Genomic DNA, 19,891 nt, shown 5'->3' with positions numbered 1-19,891 from the left:
TATCCCCAGGGAATTTTAAGAGTTTTGATTAGAAGAAAGTGACACAGAGTCCTGTGGCACCTTACAGACTAACAGACGTATTGGAGCATAAACTCACAAAAGCTTATGCTCCAATACGTCTGTTAGTCTATAAGGTGCCACAGGACTCTTTGTCACTTTTTACGGATCCAGACTAACACGGCTACCCCTCTGATACGTACCGGTACTTGATTAGAAGAGAGTACAATTAGGACATTATATTTCTTTGTTGTCCTTTGGCATCTTGTCTAGCACCAATTCCTGCTAAGTGTTGGGAATATTTCCTATTTATGTTAAAAGGACTGAAAGCCAAATACAGCCTAGAACCATACATGTTACAATTTGTGAGAAAGGACGGTATGTCTATACATATTAGCTCTTATTACTAAATGTTTACTATTGGTTTTATTTATTGTATTACTGCCATGAATGGTCTGCATGTTTTTTTCATCCATTATGGAAGTTAATGAAAATAGAAAGAGAGTACAGGAGAAGGGGAAAAAAACTGTCTTCACAAGGCCTGGTAATTTATTTCTAGTCACAGACTAGCTCCTTCCTACTACTCCCTCTTTAACGACTAATAGGTCGAAGAAACAAGTCCTCTCCCAAAAGTTGTGTTAGCTTGTTTGATGGGAAAGGTGAAAGAATGGCACACTATGCTATTGAGTGAATTATAACAAGCTTTCTGCTCTCTCCCTTTCAAAGGCCCTTGGTGTCAAAAGCTGAATCAGACATCACCCTGGAAATTCAGAAATGACAACACTTTCAAGTTGCCATTAACACCAAAGTTAAAGCATTAAACATGACTAACGATCCTATTAACGATTACGTTTTATACCAAAATGCGGCTAATAACGCTTACCCTTCGTTTGTAAAGCACTTTGAGATCTATTAATGAAATGCATTATATCAAAGTGCATTATTTATTATTGTGGTATTTCACTTACCTACACTATATTTTCATGGAAATATGAAGTTCACAAACATGCGTCTCCTATCAGCTATACTGAGCTTACCTGGGAATGTCAGATGCAGGCTACACATCCTTTATATCTGTATGCAGTATTGGAGTGAAAACATTCCTCTTGTCAAGCAATAGTTTTCTCAGTCCTGTGATTTTTTATTTGGGGCAGGAAATGCTTAAAATAAGTTACTTTGACTAACATTTCTCACTAAGTCTGCAAGTCTACAGATGTGTTAACACAGGATTTGCCTCTACACTACTGGCCTTTGGAGTTCAGCAGGGAAAACTGTTATATTTGGGGGTCTTAACCTTGGAGGGTAAACAGAATATAAAGCTGCATGTCTTTCCCAAAAAAGAATCCTGTGGCACCTTATAGACTAACAGACGTTTTGCAGCATGAGCTTTCGTGGGTGAATACCCACTTCTTCGGATGCAAGTCGGTATTCACCCACGAAAGCTCATGCTGCAAAACGTCTGTTAGTCTATAAGGTGCCACAGGATTCTTTGTTGCTTTTACAGATCCAGACTAACACGGCTACCCCTCTGATACCTGTCTTTCCCAAGTTCATCTTGCAGGTGTGTAAGAGTTCAAGGAGGTATTATGAGAAAGTTTACTGAAGGACAGTTCTTTGGCACTCCCTGCAGCTGTATTTGCATTGAAGCAACATGAATATCTTGTATCTTATTCCCCCCCATCACCTAATATTTTTTTAAATAAAGGAATGGCAAGAAGACTGACATGTGCGCCAGTGTTTTTAATACATTGTCACGAATTTGTTCCTGAATGCTGGATGGCTACCTAAGGGCACTCTCGATTTAAATATACCCTTTAGCAACTTGCATAACTTGTGCCAGTTAAGCAGAGCTAAACTGACCTGAATAAACATCATTTTCAACTGTTGCAGGAAAACGGGTCAGCATACAACGTTTACCGGGGACAAGTTTGCATGATCAGGAGCAAGCCCCTGACTGAGCTGTAGCCAACAACACTGAATTGCAGCAGCGCTGTCAACGCAGAGCATTTGCAACGTAACATCTGTCAGAGACGAATCGTAAGATTAACACCCAGCAAACTCCACAGCAGCCCCCCCCCCCCGTGTGGTTTCGGGCACACACAATCCCCCCGGGACTCTGTCTGCGCTGGGAAGGGGGACAGGAATCGCAGCCCCTCCCTGTTGCGTTTTGAGGGGATTTAATCCAAAGCAGGAGGGAGCAAGAAATCGCAGTTCAAAATGTGCCCGGGGCCTCTGTGCTGCCGGGCCCAAGGCAAGGGATCGGCGGGAGGGGCTGGCCAGCAGCCAGAAGAGGCTGGGGTGTCACTTACCGTGGCTGCCCGCAGGAGCGGATTGTCCCCCCTCGGCTCGCGGCTCCAGGCGGCGGGGAAGTCCGGCGGGGGCCGGAGGCGGCCGCGCGTCGGGCAGCTCAAGGCGAGCAAGGTGCCAAGCAGGAAGGCGGCCGCCGCGCAGCCCAGGTAGAGGGCCAGCCGCAACAGCAGCAGGGCCAGGCACGGCTGCCCCCCGTCCCCCGCCTCCGCCCGCCCCAGGTGGAACACGGACACCGCCAGCAGCCCCAGCCCGGCCGCCAGCATCAGGCGGGACGAGCCGGGATCCTCCTCCTCTTCCTCGTCGTCCGCCTCCTCCTCCCCGCCGGCGACGGCGGCTGCCGCGGGGGCGCTGCTGCGGCAGGACTGGCCGCCGGGGCTGTGCGCTCCCGGGGCGCCGGAGAGGGCGGCGCCCGCCGACTCGGGCTGCCCGCTGCTGCTAGTGCTGTCGGCATCGGGGAACATAGTGCTCCTGGCGCCGCTGGGAACAAGCGCATCTCCCGCCCCTGCGGCCTCCTCGGAAGGTCGCCTCTCCCCGAGCCCCGCGGCTGCTGGCACCGCACCGGCAGGAGAGGGAGCCGGGGCTCATGCCCGGCACCAGCACAGGAGCGGAGCGGGGCCGGCCACTTCTTCACCAACCCTCCCCGCCGACTCCGGCGGCAGCAGCGGCAGCTCCTCCCCGCTGGTGGCCCAGCGCTCGGTGAGAGCAGGGGGAGGCCGCGCCGTGCCCGCGCGTGTCCAGCAGGAGGAGGAGAAGGAGGCGCCTGAGTGACAGCTGCAGGGGCCATGTGCTCTCGCCGGGCAAGGAGGGGCAGCCACACTCTGAGCGGGTCTGTCTTCAACGCTTTGCTTCCACGCAGCAAGGCCTCGCGGCCTGGCCCCCCCAGCCCGAAAGCCTCGCCCCCTGGGGAGTGCTTTAAGGCATCGCCCTATGCTGGGGATGGATTTTACTGTGTGTGTTCAGGGCCGCCGGGGGGGAGGGGCAAGTGGGGCAATTTGCCCCAGGCCCTGCAGGGGCCTCCACATAATATAGTATTGCAACCTTTTTTTATGGAAGGGGCCCCCAAACTTGCTTTGCCCCAGGCCCCTTGAATCCTCTGGGCAGCTGTGTGTGTGTGTTTCAGTGGGGTGTTTACGTAACACTCTGTTTGTAATGGAACTCTTTTCAGGTAAGTAAATACATGAATAAAATCGAACCAAAAAGAAAAATATTTCTCTCCCCCCACCACCATAATTGTTTTCTACTTTGATCTCATTTACACTCATATAAATCCACTGAAATCAGTAGGGTTACTCCAGATTTACATTTGTATAACTACAGCCATCATTTGGCACTTAATGCCCTAATCTGCAAATGGCTCTGTCAGCAGGGAGGACGTAGAGCGCCACCAAAGACACAGGAGTCCAGCCTGGAGCATCTCATTGCAGAATTAGAGTCTTAAACCTTGGCTACACTGGCACTTTACAGCGCTGTAACTTTCTCACTCAGGGGTGTGAAAAAACACACCCCTGAGCGCAGCAAGTTACAGCGCTGCAAAGCGCCAGTGTAAACATTGCCCCAGCGCTGTAAACTAATCCCATGGGGAGGTGGAGTACCTGCAGCGCTGGGAGAGCTCTCTCCCAGCGCTGGCACTGCGACCACACTCGCACTCCAAAGCGCTGCCGTGGGAGTGCTCCCGCAGCAGCGCTGTACAGCTGCAAGTGTAGCCATACCCTTAGTCTGTAAACTCAGTGCAAGGACCTTGACTTCCTACAGGTCTGAACCCACCAAGTACACTTTGGGCACTGTACAATAAATAGGATTATAATACAAAATACATAGTCTCCTTATTGTCACACCCTTAATTATCATCATAAAGTTATAAAACAAAACATAAATAAATCACTAATAATGTTTTTAAAAAAGGTTACACACAGAGTAAAAGGCAATCCCTGCCCTAAAAGGTTTATAATCTAAGCCCTTATTTTACAAACATGCACATGCTTAACTCTGCTACTGTGAGTAAACACATGGGACTAGTGTGTGAAAAAACACCCCCTTGACCGATACAAGTTTCAGCACTATAAAGTGGCAGTGTAGACAATGCACCAGCTCCAAGTGCTGGTAGCTACTCCCCTCATGGGGGTGGTTTTTTTACAGCACTGGGAGAGCTCTCTCCCAACTCTGGTGCCTCAACTACACAGCCACATTAAAGTGCTGTTGGTAGTGAAGACATACTCTGCCTGCAGGATCTGGACCTAATATAATTGAGCAGCAAAAAACATTAAACCTTTTAAAATGTCACTGTCATTAAATCTTCACCATTCTCATGGTTCCAACTTTTAGCAACATGGTTGTGCCGCTGCAGCCATGCCGCTAAAAGGCATTGCAGTGTAGCCTCTGTTTGTCAGCAGGAGAGAGCTCCCTGATGACAAAAATCTTCCACCCTCAACGAGTGTTGTCAGCGTTGTCCGCAGGACAGCACTCCTGCTGACAAAGTGCTGTTCACATCAGCACTTGTCGGTGACAAAACTTTTGTCTTTCAGAGGGGTGCGTTTTTTTAACACCTCTGAAAGACAAAACTTTTGTCTTTCACTTGCTAGAGAAATACAACCTAGATGGAGCTACTATAAGGTGGATGCATAACTGGTTGGAAAACCGTTCCCAGAGAGTAGGTATCAGTGGTTCACAGTGAAGCTGAAAGAGCATATCGAGTGAGATCCCACAGGGATTATTCTTGGGTCCAGTTCTATTTAATATCTTCATCAATATTTAGATAATAGCATAGAAAGTAGACTTATAAAGTTTGCAGACAATACCAAGCTGGGAGGGGTTGCAAGTGCTTTGGAGGATAGGATTAAAATTCAAAATGATCTGGACAAACTGGAGAAATGGTCTGAAGTAAATAGGATGAAATTCACTAAGAACAAATGAAAAGTACTCCATTTAGGAAAGAACAATCAATTGCACACATACAAAATGAGAAATGGTTGCCTAGGAAAGAGTACTGCAGAAAGGGATCTGGAGGTTACAATGGATCACAAGCTAAGTATGAATCAATCGTGTAGCACTTGTAAAAAAAAAAGTGAACATCGTTCTGGGATGCATTAGAAAGAGTGTTGTAAGCAAGACATGGGAAGTAATTCTTCTGCTCTGCTCCCCACTGATAAGGCCTCAACTAGAGTATTGTGTCCAGTTCTGGGTGCTACATTTCAGGAAAGATGTGGACAAACTGGAGAAAGTCCAGAGAAGAGCAACAAAAATGATTAAAGATCAAGAAAACATGACCTATGAGGGATGATTGAAAAAAACGGGGTTGTTTAGTCTGGAGAAGAGAAGATGGGGGGACATGATAACAGTTTTCAAGTATATAAAAGGTTGTTACAAGAAGGAGGGAGAAAAATTGTTCTCGTTAACCTTTGAGGATACGACAAGAAGCAATGGGCTTAAATCGCAGGAAGGGTGGTTTAGGTTGGATGTTAGGAAAAAAATTACTAACCATCAAGATAGTTAAGCACTGGAATAAATTGCCTAGGGAGGTTATGGAATCTCTGTCGTAGGTTTTTCAGAGTAGGTTAGATAAACACATAGGAGCCGACTCCATGGGTGCTCCAGGCCTAGAGCAGCCACGTAAAAAAATTAGTGAGTGATTAGCACACACTGGCAACCAGCTCCCTCTCTCCCCCACCAGCACCTCCTGTCCGCTGGCTGTCCTGCTGATCAACTCTTCCTCTTTCTCCCAGCACATCCTACTCACCGCAGTCAGCTGTTCCGTAGCCTGCAGGAGGTGCTTGTGGGGTTGGAGTGGGGACAGGGCACACTAGGGGGTAGGGCGGAACTGGGCAGGAAGAGGTGGGATGGGGTGCAGCAGAAGTGGGGTTGGGGGCTTGGGAGAAGGGGTAGGGGCGAAGCCTGGGCAGAGTGGGGTAGGAAGAGGTGGGCCAGGGATGAGGTCTTGAAGGAAAGGAGTGGGGAGGGCCTGTGGAAGAGTGGGGGCGGGGCTGAGCACCCCCAGGGCCTGGAGGAAGCTGGTGCCTGTGGCTAAACACCTGTCAGGAATGGTCTAGATCAGGAGAGGGCAAACTTTTTGGCCACATTGGGTTTACGAAATTGTATGGAGGGCTGCTTAGGGGAGGCTGTGCCAGGCCCCTGCTCCGTGCTCCCTTACCACGCTGCGTGGAGCACTGATGATTGGCGGCGATACAGCCGCACCGCCCAGAGCACCAGGACAGGCAGCCGTTCTGTCTAGCTGGAGCCAGCCATGCCCCTGCGCAGCACAGAGCATCAGGTCAGGCCGTGGCTCTGCGGCTGTGCTACCTGGCAAGAGCTTGCAGCCCCACCACCCAGAGCATTGCGCTGGTGGCACAGTGAGCTGAGGCTGCGGGGAATGGGGAACAGCAGGGGAGGGACCAGGGGCTAGCCTCCTGGGCCAGGAGCTCAGGGGCCCGGCAGTGGCGTAGCCAGGTGGAGAGAACGGGGAGGCGGACATAAAAAAAGGTGCCACCCGCTGCAGCGCTTGTACTCACCAGGCGGCACTCTGGGTCTTCAATGGGCACTTCGGCGGTGGGTCCTTCATGCACTCCGGGTCTTTGGTGGCACTGAAGGACCTGCCGCCGAAGTGCCGCCGAAGATCCAAAGCGCCACCCAGTGAGTACAAGCGCCGCAGTGGGTCCAAGCGCTTTTTTAGGTCCGCCCCCCTGTTCAGAGTAAAAATTAAAAAGGCGCCACTTGTGCTCATTGGGGGAGCTGCGGCTCCCCCTGCTCCCACCCCCAGCTACGCTACTGACCAGGCAGGTGGGTTCCACGGGCCAGATGTGGCCCGCAGGCCATAGTTTGCCCACCTCTGGTCTAGATAATACTTAGTCCTGCCTTGAGTGCAGTCCTACCCTTCTCTAGTTCTAAAATACTGTGAAGAAGGGTGAGATCACCTGTGAGTTTATGGTACAATGCACTAACAGAAAGCGACTCAATGAAGACAGGGAACACCCTGGCAGCTCCTGGCAGCACGGCAGAGCAGGTTGATAAAAGTCCGGATGGTGGTGCTGCGGGGCTAAGGCAGGCTAGTCTCTACCTGTCCTGGTGCAGGTCCCTGCAAATGGGAGAAATGGGAGCTGGGGGGCGGCGCCTGCAGGCAAGAGCAGCGTGCGGAGCCTTCTGGCTCCCTCGCTTAGGTGCTGGACCTGCTGGCCACTTCCAAGGTACAGCATGGAGCCAGGACAGGCAGCTGCGCCGCTGACCTGGAGCTGCCCCAGCCCTGAGCCCCCCCAATCTGGAGCCCCCTCCTGTATCCGAAACCCCGGACTCCCACTCAGAGCCCTCACCCCCCTGCACTCCAACCCCCTACCCCAGCCCAGAGCCCCTCGACATCCTGAACCCATCATCTTCAGTTCCACCCCAGAGTCTTCATCCCCTCCTGCACCCCAACCCCCGCCTCAACCCACAGCCCCACCTGCACTCCAAATCCTTTGCCCCCCCCCCAGCCTGGAGCCCTCTCCTGCACCCCAAACCCTTCATACCCAGCCCCACCCCAGAGCCCACACCCCCTCCCACAGCCAGGGCTGGCACTTCCATTTAGGCAACCTAGGCCTAGGCGGTCGCCTAGGGTGCTAGGATTTGGGGGGGGGCATTTTGCTGCCCTTGGCGGAAATTTGGCAGCAGGGGGGGGTCCTTCCGCACTCCGGCTCTTTGGCGGCAATTCTGCGGCGGGTCCTTCACTCGCTCCGGGACCCGCCACCGAAGTGCCCCAAAGACTGGGAGCGTGGAAGGACCCCCGCCTAGGGCACCAAAAACCCTGGTGCTGCTCCTGCCCACAGCACAGTGAAAGTGAGCGAGGGCAGGGCCTCAGGGAAGGGCGGGGCTAGGATGTTCCATTTTGTGCAGTTAGAAAGTTGGCAACCCGACTCCCAGGGAAAGGGACGTGCTGGCAGCAGGGCCGAATGGGCCATTGTGCATCTGGCAACTGCCCGCTTGTAAATCGTGCCCTCGCCCGTGACGCAGCTGGTGTTGCGGGGCCCCCTACCATGCCCCTGGCCGGCCCCTCGCTCCGGGGACCGACCCCCGCGCCATGCGCCACAGAAAGTCAATCCAGTCCTTGCTCTCAGTTACTTGGCTACAAAGACAAAGGCCAAAATTACTCTAATAAAAGACTCGATTCCCTTCGTGCTAAGTCGCTCCCAGCGCTCTGCACTGACGGGCGCCGCTGCCCAGTCTGGCCCCGCGGCTCCGCGCCGCAGTAGGGCCCCGCGGTATTTACACAGCGCCAGTCCCGCCCGCGAGCATCTCCCCGCAGGGCGCCGGGCCCGGCCTTGCAGCACGTTGACAAGGCGCGTTGCCAAGGGCGGAGCTGCCCTGCCCTGCCCCAGCTCTCCCCACGCCGGAGGCAGCAGTAAGGGGCTCCAGGCCGCCCCCTAGCGCCCAGCGAGCGGGAGCTCCACCCCCTCCCCGGCGACGCAGGGGCCGGGCTTGTTGCTGGCGCCGGGCGAAAGGCGCGGGGCCCGGAGCTGAGCTGCTGCAGCGCAGCTGTCTCCGTGAGTATCCGCCCGCGGGCCCGGGCCGGGGGGAGGAGGCTCCTGGGCACCGTCCGCCCGGCGCTACGGGCGGCTCCGGCTGTGCCGACCACAAAGCTCAGACCCAGGGTAACGGCGACGGGAGCTTGGCTACTGCCCGGGGCACCCTGGCGTCAGGTTCCCCGGAGGCGGCGGGGCTGGCGTGCACGGACGGGGGCGGCCCTAGCGGCGGTGTGGGACTGGTAAACCTGCCGCCTGTACGCCCCCCTCCCCCGAGCATCCTCGCCGATGCCTGCGGCTAGAGCCCCCGGGGGCCCTCGCCTCGCTCCGCCTCCCCCCTGCCCTTGTCCCCATGCACCCAGGCTGTTCCTCCGGGTGTGCCTGCCCTGCCAGGGGCGAACGATAGCTGCAGGCGGTGCTCTACTCCAGCACCCCCGAGTGGGCAGGCAAAGGCACCGTATAATTAGCAGGCCTTGGAAAATGGGAGATTTTAATTATATATTTTGTATTATATTTTAGTGAGGTTGCTTTCCCCCCCTGCACCCTCGACAAGGATTTTACTGGTTTGCTACTTGAGTCCCTGCCTGAGTGACACCTATGTAGGTGTCTGTTTAGTGTGGAGGTTGGTTGAACTATATTTGGAGAGTTTCTTCTTCACTGAAAACCTGAATTAAATCATGTTTCAATTAAATATCCATATTAACCAACTTTCTGTGTCTCCCCCTCCCCACCTGTGTTGATCAGCAAGGTATTTGTATGGAAATCAAAGTCCTTTCCTTTAAATAATGTTTCATCCAACTACCTTATTCATCTGCTGGTACCTCAGTTTAATGTCCGTAACAGGATTCTTTATGTAATAGTTGACCGTTTTTTGTGTCAACCACTGGACTGCAGTATTGCTGAATTAATTGGTCTAGAAAAAGAGATAGGAGTGATAGGATAGAAAATACAGAAGAGTGACATTTTAATAGTGCTTAGTAAAATATGTTGTAAAGATATTAAAACATTATGCTTGTATGTAATGGAGTTTGGTCATTGGGTCCAAGTACTATACATTTGGCAAAAATGTCTTAACTCAGCAAACTAGAACATAATTGTAGTATAACACTTATGAATGAATTATACTATCTCAGTAATATTATACATTTGGCCAGGGTCTTTAAAGTGTCTTCCTTGGAATTAAATAATTCTAGCCATTTGTTTTACATAATTCTATTTTCTTTCCTGTTATCAATATTAATACAAATCTGTATGACAACTAACTACTCATGTTTTGTGTGGGATCTATAAATCCATTAAAGTAAGTTGTAACCTGCTCAAACTTTGTATACATTGGAAGTATGTATACTCTTTCTGCACCAAACAAAATAAAGAACAACAATACAAATTGTGATCTTAGATATGCATTGCTGGGCATCTCAGGGGATATTACATAATATAAGGCAGTGCATACCACACATATGAAGCACTGTCTATACATTCTCAAAGCCTGTTAAGGAAGCTATTATGGTTTAAATATGGTCAACATGGTTTGAATTCACACAGCAACAACTAGGTTTCTAACCATTAGAGGAGTGAAGTTCTGGAACAGCTTTCCAAGGTGAGTAGTGGGGGCAAAAGACATATCTGGCTTCAAGACTAAGCTTGATAAGTTTATGGAGGGAATGGTATGATGGGATAGCCTAATTTTGGCAATTAATTGATCTTTGATTATTAGCAGGTAAATATGCCCAGTGGTCTGTGATGGGATTTTAGATGAGGTAGGATCTGAGTTACTACAGAGAATTCTTTCCTGGGTGCTGGCTGGTGAGTCTTGCCCACATGCTCAGAGTTTAACTGATCACCATGTTTGGGGTTGGGAAAGGAATTTTCCTCCAGGGCAGATTGGCAGAGGCCCTGGAGGTTTTTCGCCTTCCTCTGCAGCATGGGGTCTGGGTCACTTGCTGGAGGATTCCCTGCACCTTGAGGTCTTTAAACCACAATTTGAGGACTTCAATAATTCAGACATAGGTTAGGGGTTTGTTACAGGAGTGGGTGGGTGAGATTCTGTGGCTTGCATTGTGCAGGACTAGATGATCATAATGGTCCCTTCTGACCTTAAGTGTATGAATCTGTGAATCTATGAAACTGTTTTATGGCATGTTGCATAATAGCATGTAGGCCTTGCTAGAAGTTTTCCTCTTCAGTGTTGTTCTGTTAAACAGAGTTTTGCTGAAACTGGCTTAATGGTAACATGTAAAGGGCTCATCACAGAACTGTTAGTCCTTTGTCAAACAATCCACAGCACAACATCAACTAGGTAAACATTTACAAGATGACTACATCCAAACCAGAAGGTAAATATACACTTATATTTATTACATTTATTTAAAAAGACTGTAATTTAGTCACTCTTATGACATGTACAGAGTTCTTATTTGGACAATCATGGATAGAAAGATATATAAATAGTTCCATAAAGTGTTGAATGTATGTATCCATGAGAGCATACTACTCAACAAGAGAAGTATTTTGTTATGGAGTGAAAAAACAGAGCAATCTCTTTTGGCTATTTATTTTCAGTCTCTGTGGTCTGTTCTGATGCATATATAGGGTGTCATACAACTGGTGCAAATGTATGCTTTCATGAGAAACTAATCCCTTTTCCTATAGAAAAGCCTTAAAATGCTAATCAATAACTAGGAAGAGTTGTCAATATGAAAGGGGCACTTTCCACCAAAAATGAAATTAATCAGATATGCTGCTTGTAAGGTAAGATGCACTAAAATGGTTGTTACAGATACTAAACATCAGAAGCATTTTCTTGCTAGATGTTAGCTTCAGAATGGAGACTGGGAAATAAACCTTCAGTTGTTTGGATTCAGCTCTTGGAATGTTTCCCTGCTCTGCTGTCTGCCCCAGCCCATGAGAAACCCATTTCCTTCTCTCTCTTCACAGGTGTGCTTCCATTGAGGTCTCCAGGAGTAGGGTTCCCTCACTATGGACCTTAGAAAACCTGCAGATATGGGGACTTAAGAGAGCATTTGTGGGATAAAGAGGGCTGTTCCTCTCCTTTGTTGTGTATTTCCTGAGACATGCAGAACCCTCAGTGAATTTTAGGTGGCTCATTGCCTCCTCATTCATGCGTTTTAGGAGGTTCATCCTGACACACTCCATCCCATGAGTCTTAGTAGGCTTTTTTTTAGTCTTCTGAGCCTATTTGATTCATTAGAAGACTGACCGATCTAGAGATGGTTGGGGAAGGGCTGCCATCTAGGGCTTAACAGGAAGATCATTCAGAAGTTTTCCAGAGAGTCTTCTAAGACATGTAGCGGTGAGGAGGGGTTTCACAAGCTTCTGAAAGTCCACACAGCAGGGAAGCCTATGACTTTTCTTGGGGCAACCAGGACTGAGAGTCACATTGTAACCCCATGCCTCCAGCATGAGGGAGTCTTGCCTTTGCTTGGTTTGGGGTGGGGTGGGGCGGTATCAGCAACCTAATTCTGCCATTCTTTTAGCCATTCAAGCACTCTCCTTAGGACTGTACCAGCCCAGTATTCACCTTGCAGGTTAACAATTGATGCACCCTAGTCCCCTGTGATATCCAGCTGCTGACACTAACTACTCACAGAAAATCCAAATCCTCTGCACCCAAAGGTGCAGTGTACCCCACTTTACTGGTGTTACCCTAAACCCCCACTCCCATAAACCACACAGCAGTTATGAGCCCTTACAATAAAACAAAAGTAGGCTTATTTAAGAAATAATTAAGATTAAAGTAGAAACGAGGGAGTGATGGCAACGGTAACAATACAAAACAATCACCAAATGCAAACCTTGGTCTAGACTTATAGTTACCTTTCCTATCCAATAAAGTAGGTTTCCCCCTCAAATTTCAGTGTGTTGCAGAGCAGACTGGTTTCACCAGAACCAGGATCCAAATGTTCATGAAAACATCCCCACACCACAGGGGTTCCTTCAGCGAATGGATCCAGAGTGCTTCTCACTCCTTTGTGTTATACTGAAAACAGCCACCCACCCCCACCCCAATTCACAGACAGGGCAAACCCCTGTCTTGTTGTAAAGTTCCTGTTTTACCTTCAAGTGGATTTGATTTTTTTTTTCAGTTGCCTCTGATTGTTTTCCATTGGAAGTCCTAGTATTGTGCAAGGCCACACAGCTGAGCCTTGCATTATGTCATTGGCTACACAGGGCAGGATGACAACTCCCTCACTACCCAAATTGGCCATCACTGAGATGCATTAGCCCCTGGTGACTTTTATTCCAAGTCCATAAAGCATTCTTTCTCTATAATTCCTTAAATATTACCTGCAATGATTATGAATTTTGACAAGTTACAAGCTTTCTGTAAATACTTTACATATTACTCTTTATGGATAAATATTCTGGAGGACGTGTCTGGTGTAGTAAGTTTGAGAGATCTGAGGTGGTGAGAGTTGTTTGCAAAGAACAGGGGACTTTGCTGTGGGACCTCTGTGTCAGAAGAAAACTAAGCTTGGAGGTGGCTTTGGCCTGATAAACCAACTAACTAACCTAGCTCGCCTTGATTCACTTACACAAGCAAAGCCATACTCGTGTGTACCCTCCTAAGGTACCTTGAACTGTGTATTATCCAAGTAATTTTCCCAGCACTCCACATGCCCCCCTCTTTCAAAAGCCCCCTTAGCTTTTTAGTCTCATGTTAGTGCTATTTAAAAAACTAAGGAGATTCCCACACAATCTCCATTAACGTTACAGGCACAGTTCAGTGGCTTGTGTATATTACTCTTGAAGAACATTGGTTTAGTTTAATAACCTGCACTCACTGCCACACCAAAAATCCAAACAGTAGAAATTCTTAGTTAAACTTGAAAGAAACCAACCAAGCTTTCGAACACAGTATTTACTGTTTTTCCCCTAGCAGTGACCTGAGTAAATCAGAAAGTTATACTACCTTATCCATTTTTTTTAAATAAGGACCACAAAAACTAAAATCTTGGCTATGCTGCTTTGTGGCCTAGTGATGCATAATAGACATAAAACAATTTTACAGATTCCTGATATGACAGGCAACATACTGAAGGGACTCATTCCCAACTCTGTTTAAAGTCCCAAATATTGAGAGGTACTGAGAGCACTCAGTGCATTACAGGAGGTGCATGACACTTCACAATATGAAACCTAATCATTCTGCGTGCTGGTAATTTATTTCAAGTGTCATTAGACAAAAAGCATGTCTCCTTGTACATCTAGTGTAATCTAGTCTGACTGCACATTTCAGGCCACAGAAACCTCACCCACCAATCCCTAACCTCTGACTGATTTACTGAAGTCCTCAAATCGTGATTTTAAAGACTTCAAGTTACAGAGAATCCACCATTTACACTAGTTTAAACCTGCAAGAGACCTGTACCCAATGCTGCAGAGGATACCCCCAGAGCATGGGGCACGGGTCACTTGCTGGAAGATTCTCTGCAGCTTGAGGTCTTCAAACCGCAATTTGAGGACTTCAATGACTCAGACATAGGTTAGGGGTTTGTTACAGGAGTGGGTGGGTGAGATTCTGTGGCCTGCATTGTGCAGGAGGTCAGACTAGATGATCTTAATGGTCCCTTCTGACCTTAAAGTCTGTGAGTCTGAGGGTCTCTGCCAATCTGACCTGGGGGAAAACTCCTTTCCAACCCCAAATATGGTGTTCAGTTAGGCCCTGAGCATGTGAGCAAGACCAACTAGCCAGACACTTGGGAAAGAATTCTCTGTAGTAACTCAGAGCCCTCCCCATCTAGTATCCCATCACTAGCCATTGGAGATATTTGCTGCTAGCAGTTGCAGATCAGCTACATGCCATTGTAGGCAATCCCATAAACTTATCAAGCTCAGTCTTGAAGCCAGTTAGGTTGTGGTTTTTTTTGCCCCCACTGCTCCCCTTGGAAAGCTGTTCCAGAACTTCACTCTCTGATGGCTAGAAACCTTCATCTAATTTCAAGCCTAAATTTGTTGATAGCAAGTTATGGCCATTTATTCTTGTGTCCACATAGGGGTTTAACTTAAATAACTCTACATATACAAACACCATATGTCCCAATCATGAAATTGGAGTAATTGTAATGAAAGATGGGACGTTTGTGTGGTGGTAAATCAGCACATTTGGTATTGGGGATGCATGTTTGCTTCAGTGCTCCATGTTCAATGAAATGGTAGGAGGACAACTCCAGGGACTGGTTAAATTAGTCTAGATGCTTTAACTATGTACTTCCATACTTTATATACTTTGGGTTTCTAACTCTGTTTTAACCTTAACATTGAATCCTAACATCCATTCAAACCACTAATATGTGCCTTCACCCTAGGTTTTTTTTTTTTGTAGGGGATCCTACCTTTGTCTTATTATTTGATATTTATATTACAATAATGTCCAGAGGGCCTGTAACTACAACCCATCTCCAAACTGATCTCCAGGGGGGTACTGTTGGTAGCAGCTTTGTGGGGTGTTTTTTTAAGTTTATGTGGTTTATACTATGACTTGTTGTTGGTTTTTGTTAAAGAAATCTTTAGGCCTGGCAAGGTTTTGGTCCTCATTCTTTAAAGACACTGTCTTTTCTGTGTTTATATATCGCCTAGCACAGTGGAGTCCTGGTCCATGACTGTGGCACTAGGTGCTGTGATAATACAAATAATAATAAACTTGGGAGCTGGTAGTGTATACCTATAGTTACTGTTTTACTACCACCAGCTAGCTAGTGTATTCTTGAGGATATTCCATAGAGTCCCAGTCCTGCAAAAACTTATGTTCATAATTTACTGTTGACCTCAGTGTGGGATTACTTATTTTAGTAAAGTTAAGCATATGTGTAAGTGTTGAAAAGACAGGGGCTTAGGTAAGTAATTGATGCTTGGTAAGAATTTTCTAGATGGACAGTTGTTAGCGTATACAGCAGGAAACATGTTTTCTTTGAATGTGTAAATAAGAGGGTTATTAAAATCAGAAGTTAGGGATAGGTATTTTGGATCAGTGACAGCTTTTACTAAGACTGCATGATCTCATTTGTTGATTCCATATTCTAGGAACTGAAATACTAAAAATCTGTACTTTCTACAGACAGTATAATAAAAGATTTTGTACATGTATGTAGTGTGCTATTCTCCTGAAAAATCCCTGACTACAAATAATTTGGCAAATCCCACTTTTCAAAGAAATGTCTCGTGTCCTAGACACACAAGGGAATAAAATACAAAAGTACCAACTGAGACTCAAATTCCTCTCGTTTAATTTCTTTTCATACTCACTATTAAAACAATGTATAGTTTGTGAAGCACCAAGAATGTCACTGAGAGAAATTGACCAAAGCAGCACATCTGTTTTTTAATAATGTAAAGATTACAAAGTGAAGGGACTGTGCCTGAAAAATGAAAGAGGTAATGTTATGAATAAAATATTAATATTAATATTGCAGTGAAGTGGCTAATGTTACCATCATTATCTGCTGCGCAGAATCAAAGTTGTTGAACTGTGTGTTGAGAGGCCACAGAGTGCTAACAAATGATTCTTTTGTAGTTCAAAAAGACCTGTATTTTGGATGCTCGAATTCTGTTTCCATTGTTGCCATTAAGGTCTTGGCTACACTTGCAGATTTGCAGCGCTGCAGCAGGGTGTGAAAAAACACCCCCTCCAGTGCTGCAAGTTGCGGCGCTGCAAAGCGCCAGTGTGATCAGAGCCCCAGTGCTGGGAGCACGGCTCCCAGCGCTGTACGTTAATCCTCATAGGGAGGTGGAGTACGGACAGCGCTGAGAGAGCTCTCTCCCAGCGCTAGCGCTCCAACCACACTCGCGCTTCAAAGTGCTGCCGTGGGAGCGCTCCTGCGGCAGTGCTGTGCAGCGCTAAGTGTAGCCATAGCCTTAGTTGTGACTAGCCATTACTGTGCAGCATAGTGATAGCTGTGAAGACCTAGCATGGCCATATGTTACAATATAACCAGTAACACTAAAATATTGTTAATGTAGTCTTGGTTGCTAAGAACATAATGATACAAAAACTTGCAAGAATGTTACAGTTAACACTTAAATGTGAGTGGATGAAAATGATCAGAAAAGGTAATATAGATATACATTTTTAACTAATCTAAGAAAAAATGTGTAAAATTGCCCCAAACCAACTTTAACTGTGACCTATAGAATTTCACTCTTCCATTTATATAAGACAATTAAAAAAAATCAGATGTAAGTAAATTCCATGTGGCAAACAATACTGAGGTCTGATAATAGGGGCAAGAACACTGTTCTGTCATTTAGTTATTGGTTCATTCGCATCTAGATACAAAGTAGAGTCATCCAACTACTGACACAAAGACCCTCTTCTATATCTGTCATGTAAAGGATTTATAGTTACAACACATATAGTATTAAAGTTTATTACTTAGCTTTATAAAGCCGATGTCCTATGCATGACAACTATTAAACAGGTAGTTCCATAATTGTGGGTCTTATGAAAGCTGAACCCAAGGTAAGAGGAATCCAAGCAGAGTGGATTTGATTTAAATCAAATAGATTTAAATAATTATTTAAATTGCTAGTCACGAAGACTCGATTTAATCATGGATTTCTACAGAAAAGTGCATTCTTGTTCATTGTTATAACCTTAATACATATTTTTTACAACTCAGATATAGGTGTAGGTTTCATTTTTAGAAGGTACACACTATACTTTTTTTAAGTGATTTATTTTGAAAACTTTTCAGATTAGTTTTACAGCTATATCAGAAAATGAATGATTGTTTGGTTATTTCATTTACCAAAGGTAACTGAAGCCAATATTTATGAAGTCATTGAGAGGTGAACTATCTCCAGTTCAACAGGTTAATTATTGATATTTGGAGGATTTTCTTGCCATGCTATATTAGGAGGAGAACATCACCAGACAGACATTTAAATTGTTTTCTCTAGCTAAAACAACAACGTTATGTATTCTGGATTTTTTTTCTTAAACAACAAACATATAATATTTTAACAAAAAAATATGAATTTTTGACTTAAACATTCACGTTTTTTAAAATCAGGTTTGTTTTTGTTAAAAGTTGTTTTTAACTGAAATATTTAAAAAAAATCAATTATGTCAGCCAGGTCAACATAAGAAACTTAAAATATTGGCTTCTGCAGCTAACTCAGTCGTCTTCACCTTCATTTTCCTGTTTGTTCATAATCTGGAAAAGGAAAAACAAGCTTTCCTGCTCTTTCAGGTCTCAAACGATTTCTCAATTTGGAATGAATTAGTCCAAAGGAAGAAAATATTCTTTCTACACCGGCAGAAGAAGCTACTGCTGCTAAAAGTGAGATTATCACTTCAACAGTCTCTGAATCCAAGTGCTTAAGTGACTTCCACCAGTTCACTGGTGTGACTTTCTTTAAAACATCATGAGCAAACATAATTCTGAAGTTTATTATAGTTGGCATTATGGAGGGATGATTGCTGGATGTCCCTGTCAGAGCCAACTCTTCTTCTTCAGCAGTTAAGGTTTGACGCTGGTACAGAGTATTGAGAATATTTGCAAGAAAATGAGTTGGAGATAGTGCTTGTCCCATTTGTTCTTTTAATGTTTGTAATTTAATTCTGTCATTGCACATTTCCCTTTTTAAGATCTCACTCAGTCCCTTCCAAATCTCAAGAGCGTCAGCAATAAAACAGCTATTTCCCTGCATTATGTTCAAGACTACAGAAATAGGCTTCAAGGTACTCAGCATGTGTTCAACATTTCTCTTAAGCCCAATGTTGAGAACTTTGGCTGTGACAGTGCCATCTGTTTTTTCACAGTTTTGTTCACAAACTGTCATCAGATTAGGCCAGTTCTTGATCTAGTGCTCAAAACAGTCCACTATGGAGTTCCATCACACGTCTTGTGGGAGAGTTAGCTTGGTTCCTCCCACTTTTTTCAGAGCAGCTGCTGCAAAGTGGTTGTTATGGAAGTATTTTGCAATTTCAACATCATTAGCCTTTATTTCTGGAACACTGAAGTCTTTGGCTAGGAGGTGCATCAAATGAGCACTGCAACAATATGTTATTAGTTGGGACTCTCTTCTAAATTTCTTCTCATCTTGGTGACATTTGCAACATGGTCTGTGATCAAGCTGCATGCTAGACATTTGATTTTTTTTCTAAAGGTTTTTTATAGCTGTTACTGCTACATCTTGTAAGTATTCTGCTGTGTGTGCATTTCCTGATGTATCAATTGTTTCTGTAAGGAAGACATTCCCTTCTTCTGTTGTCACACAAGCATATACAACAGGATAATTGTGGACATTGCTCCACCCATCAAGACTCTCAGGTTAACAATTTCACCCTTTAGACCTTTTGCACACTGCTCAATTTCTCTTTCATACACTTTATCCAGCAATTTGCTTGTGACATCTGCTCTGTTGGATGGACTGTATCCTGGTCTTAATGACTGAACCATGTTAATGAAGTGTGGGTTCTCAGTCATACAGACAGGAGAGTTTGTTGCATAAAGGAACCGGGCAATTTTTTCATCAATTACCTCTTTTTGTAATCTGCTGGTTCGTATCACAAACTTATCTGTGGTTGTTTCTGGATGATGGAACTTTTTTTTTTTTTTTTTGCTACAGGTGATATACTGTGGTTATGTGACATACATGATGTGACTGAAACGCTATCATTGGCAGATAACGCTGAACCTATAGAAAATGATGGTGATCTTGAAGATGGATAGTCTTCAGAATCCTGTATGTTTAGGATGGATTCTCCTAAACAAAATAAGTCAATGCAGTTGTTTAATTATTACCATACTACTCATTTAGTAGTATTCATTGCATTCACTGACACTCAGTACTACTTTAAAGGTGAAATTGTAAAATTAAGATCTGCCTATTTTAGCTATTTATTTTTTATCACAACTGCATCTAAAATGATAGTACCATAGAGTAACAACTATATTTTTTGCTCAAACATGAGAATTCAAGAATAGTCCAGAAGGAAGACAGGCAGTCCTTAAGAAAGAAGTATGAAATAGAAAAGTTTACCAACCTGAAGATCCTGCATGTTCAGACATGTTCCTTTCATCATCTTCAACGCGGCTTCCTCCTGAGAAGGAACACTTCTCATGATGTTGTTGTTG

The 19,891-nt window shown here is 45.8% G+C and overlaps 2 protein-coding genes across 3 annotated transcripts in view; one reads left to right on the top strand and one right to left on the bottom strand.

The window, feature by feature from the left end:
• Window positions 1-3,041, bottom strand: part of SNX25 (sorting nexin 25) — a 158,697-nt gene extending 155,656 nt beyond the window's left edge. The window contains exon 1 of the mRNA XM_039542197.1: window positions 2,307-3,041. Within this exon, the coding sequence (XP_039398131.1) occupies window positions 2,307-2,768 (462 nt within the window). The 5' untranslated portion in view covers window positions 2,769-3,041. The remainder of the gene's footprint in view (window positions 1-2,306) is intronic.
• Window positions 3,042-8,653: 5,612 nt separating this feature from the next.
• The window catches only part of CFAP97 (cilia and flagella associated protein 97), a 53,730-nt gene continuing 42,492 nt past the window's right edge, over window positions 8,654-19,891 (top strand). The window contains exons 1-2 of one of the 2 annotated variants that reach the window (XM_039540200.1): window positions 8,654-8,810; window positions 9,309-9,411. The gene's annotated coding sequence lies outside the window, so the exon portion shown is untranslated. The remainder of the gene's footprint in view (window positions 8,811-9,308; window positions 9,412-19,891) is intronic. The other variant, XM_039540199.1, reaches the window with a different exon arrangement.

Source organism: Mauremys reevesii, linkage group 5, assembly GCF_016161935.1.
Source record: "Mauremys reevesii isolate NIE-2019 linkage group 5, ASM1616193v1, whole genome shotgun sequence".
Taxonomy (NCBI): Eukaryota; Metazoa; Chordata; order Testudines; family Geoemydidae; genus Mauremys; species Mauremys reevesii.
This window is presented reverse-complemented; position numbering and strand designations above follow the sequence as displayed.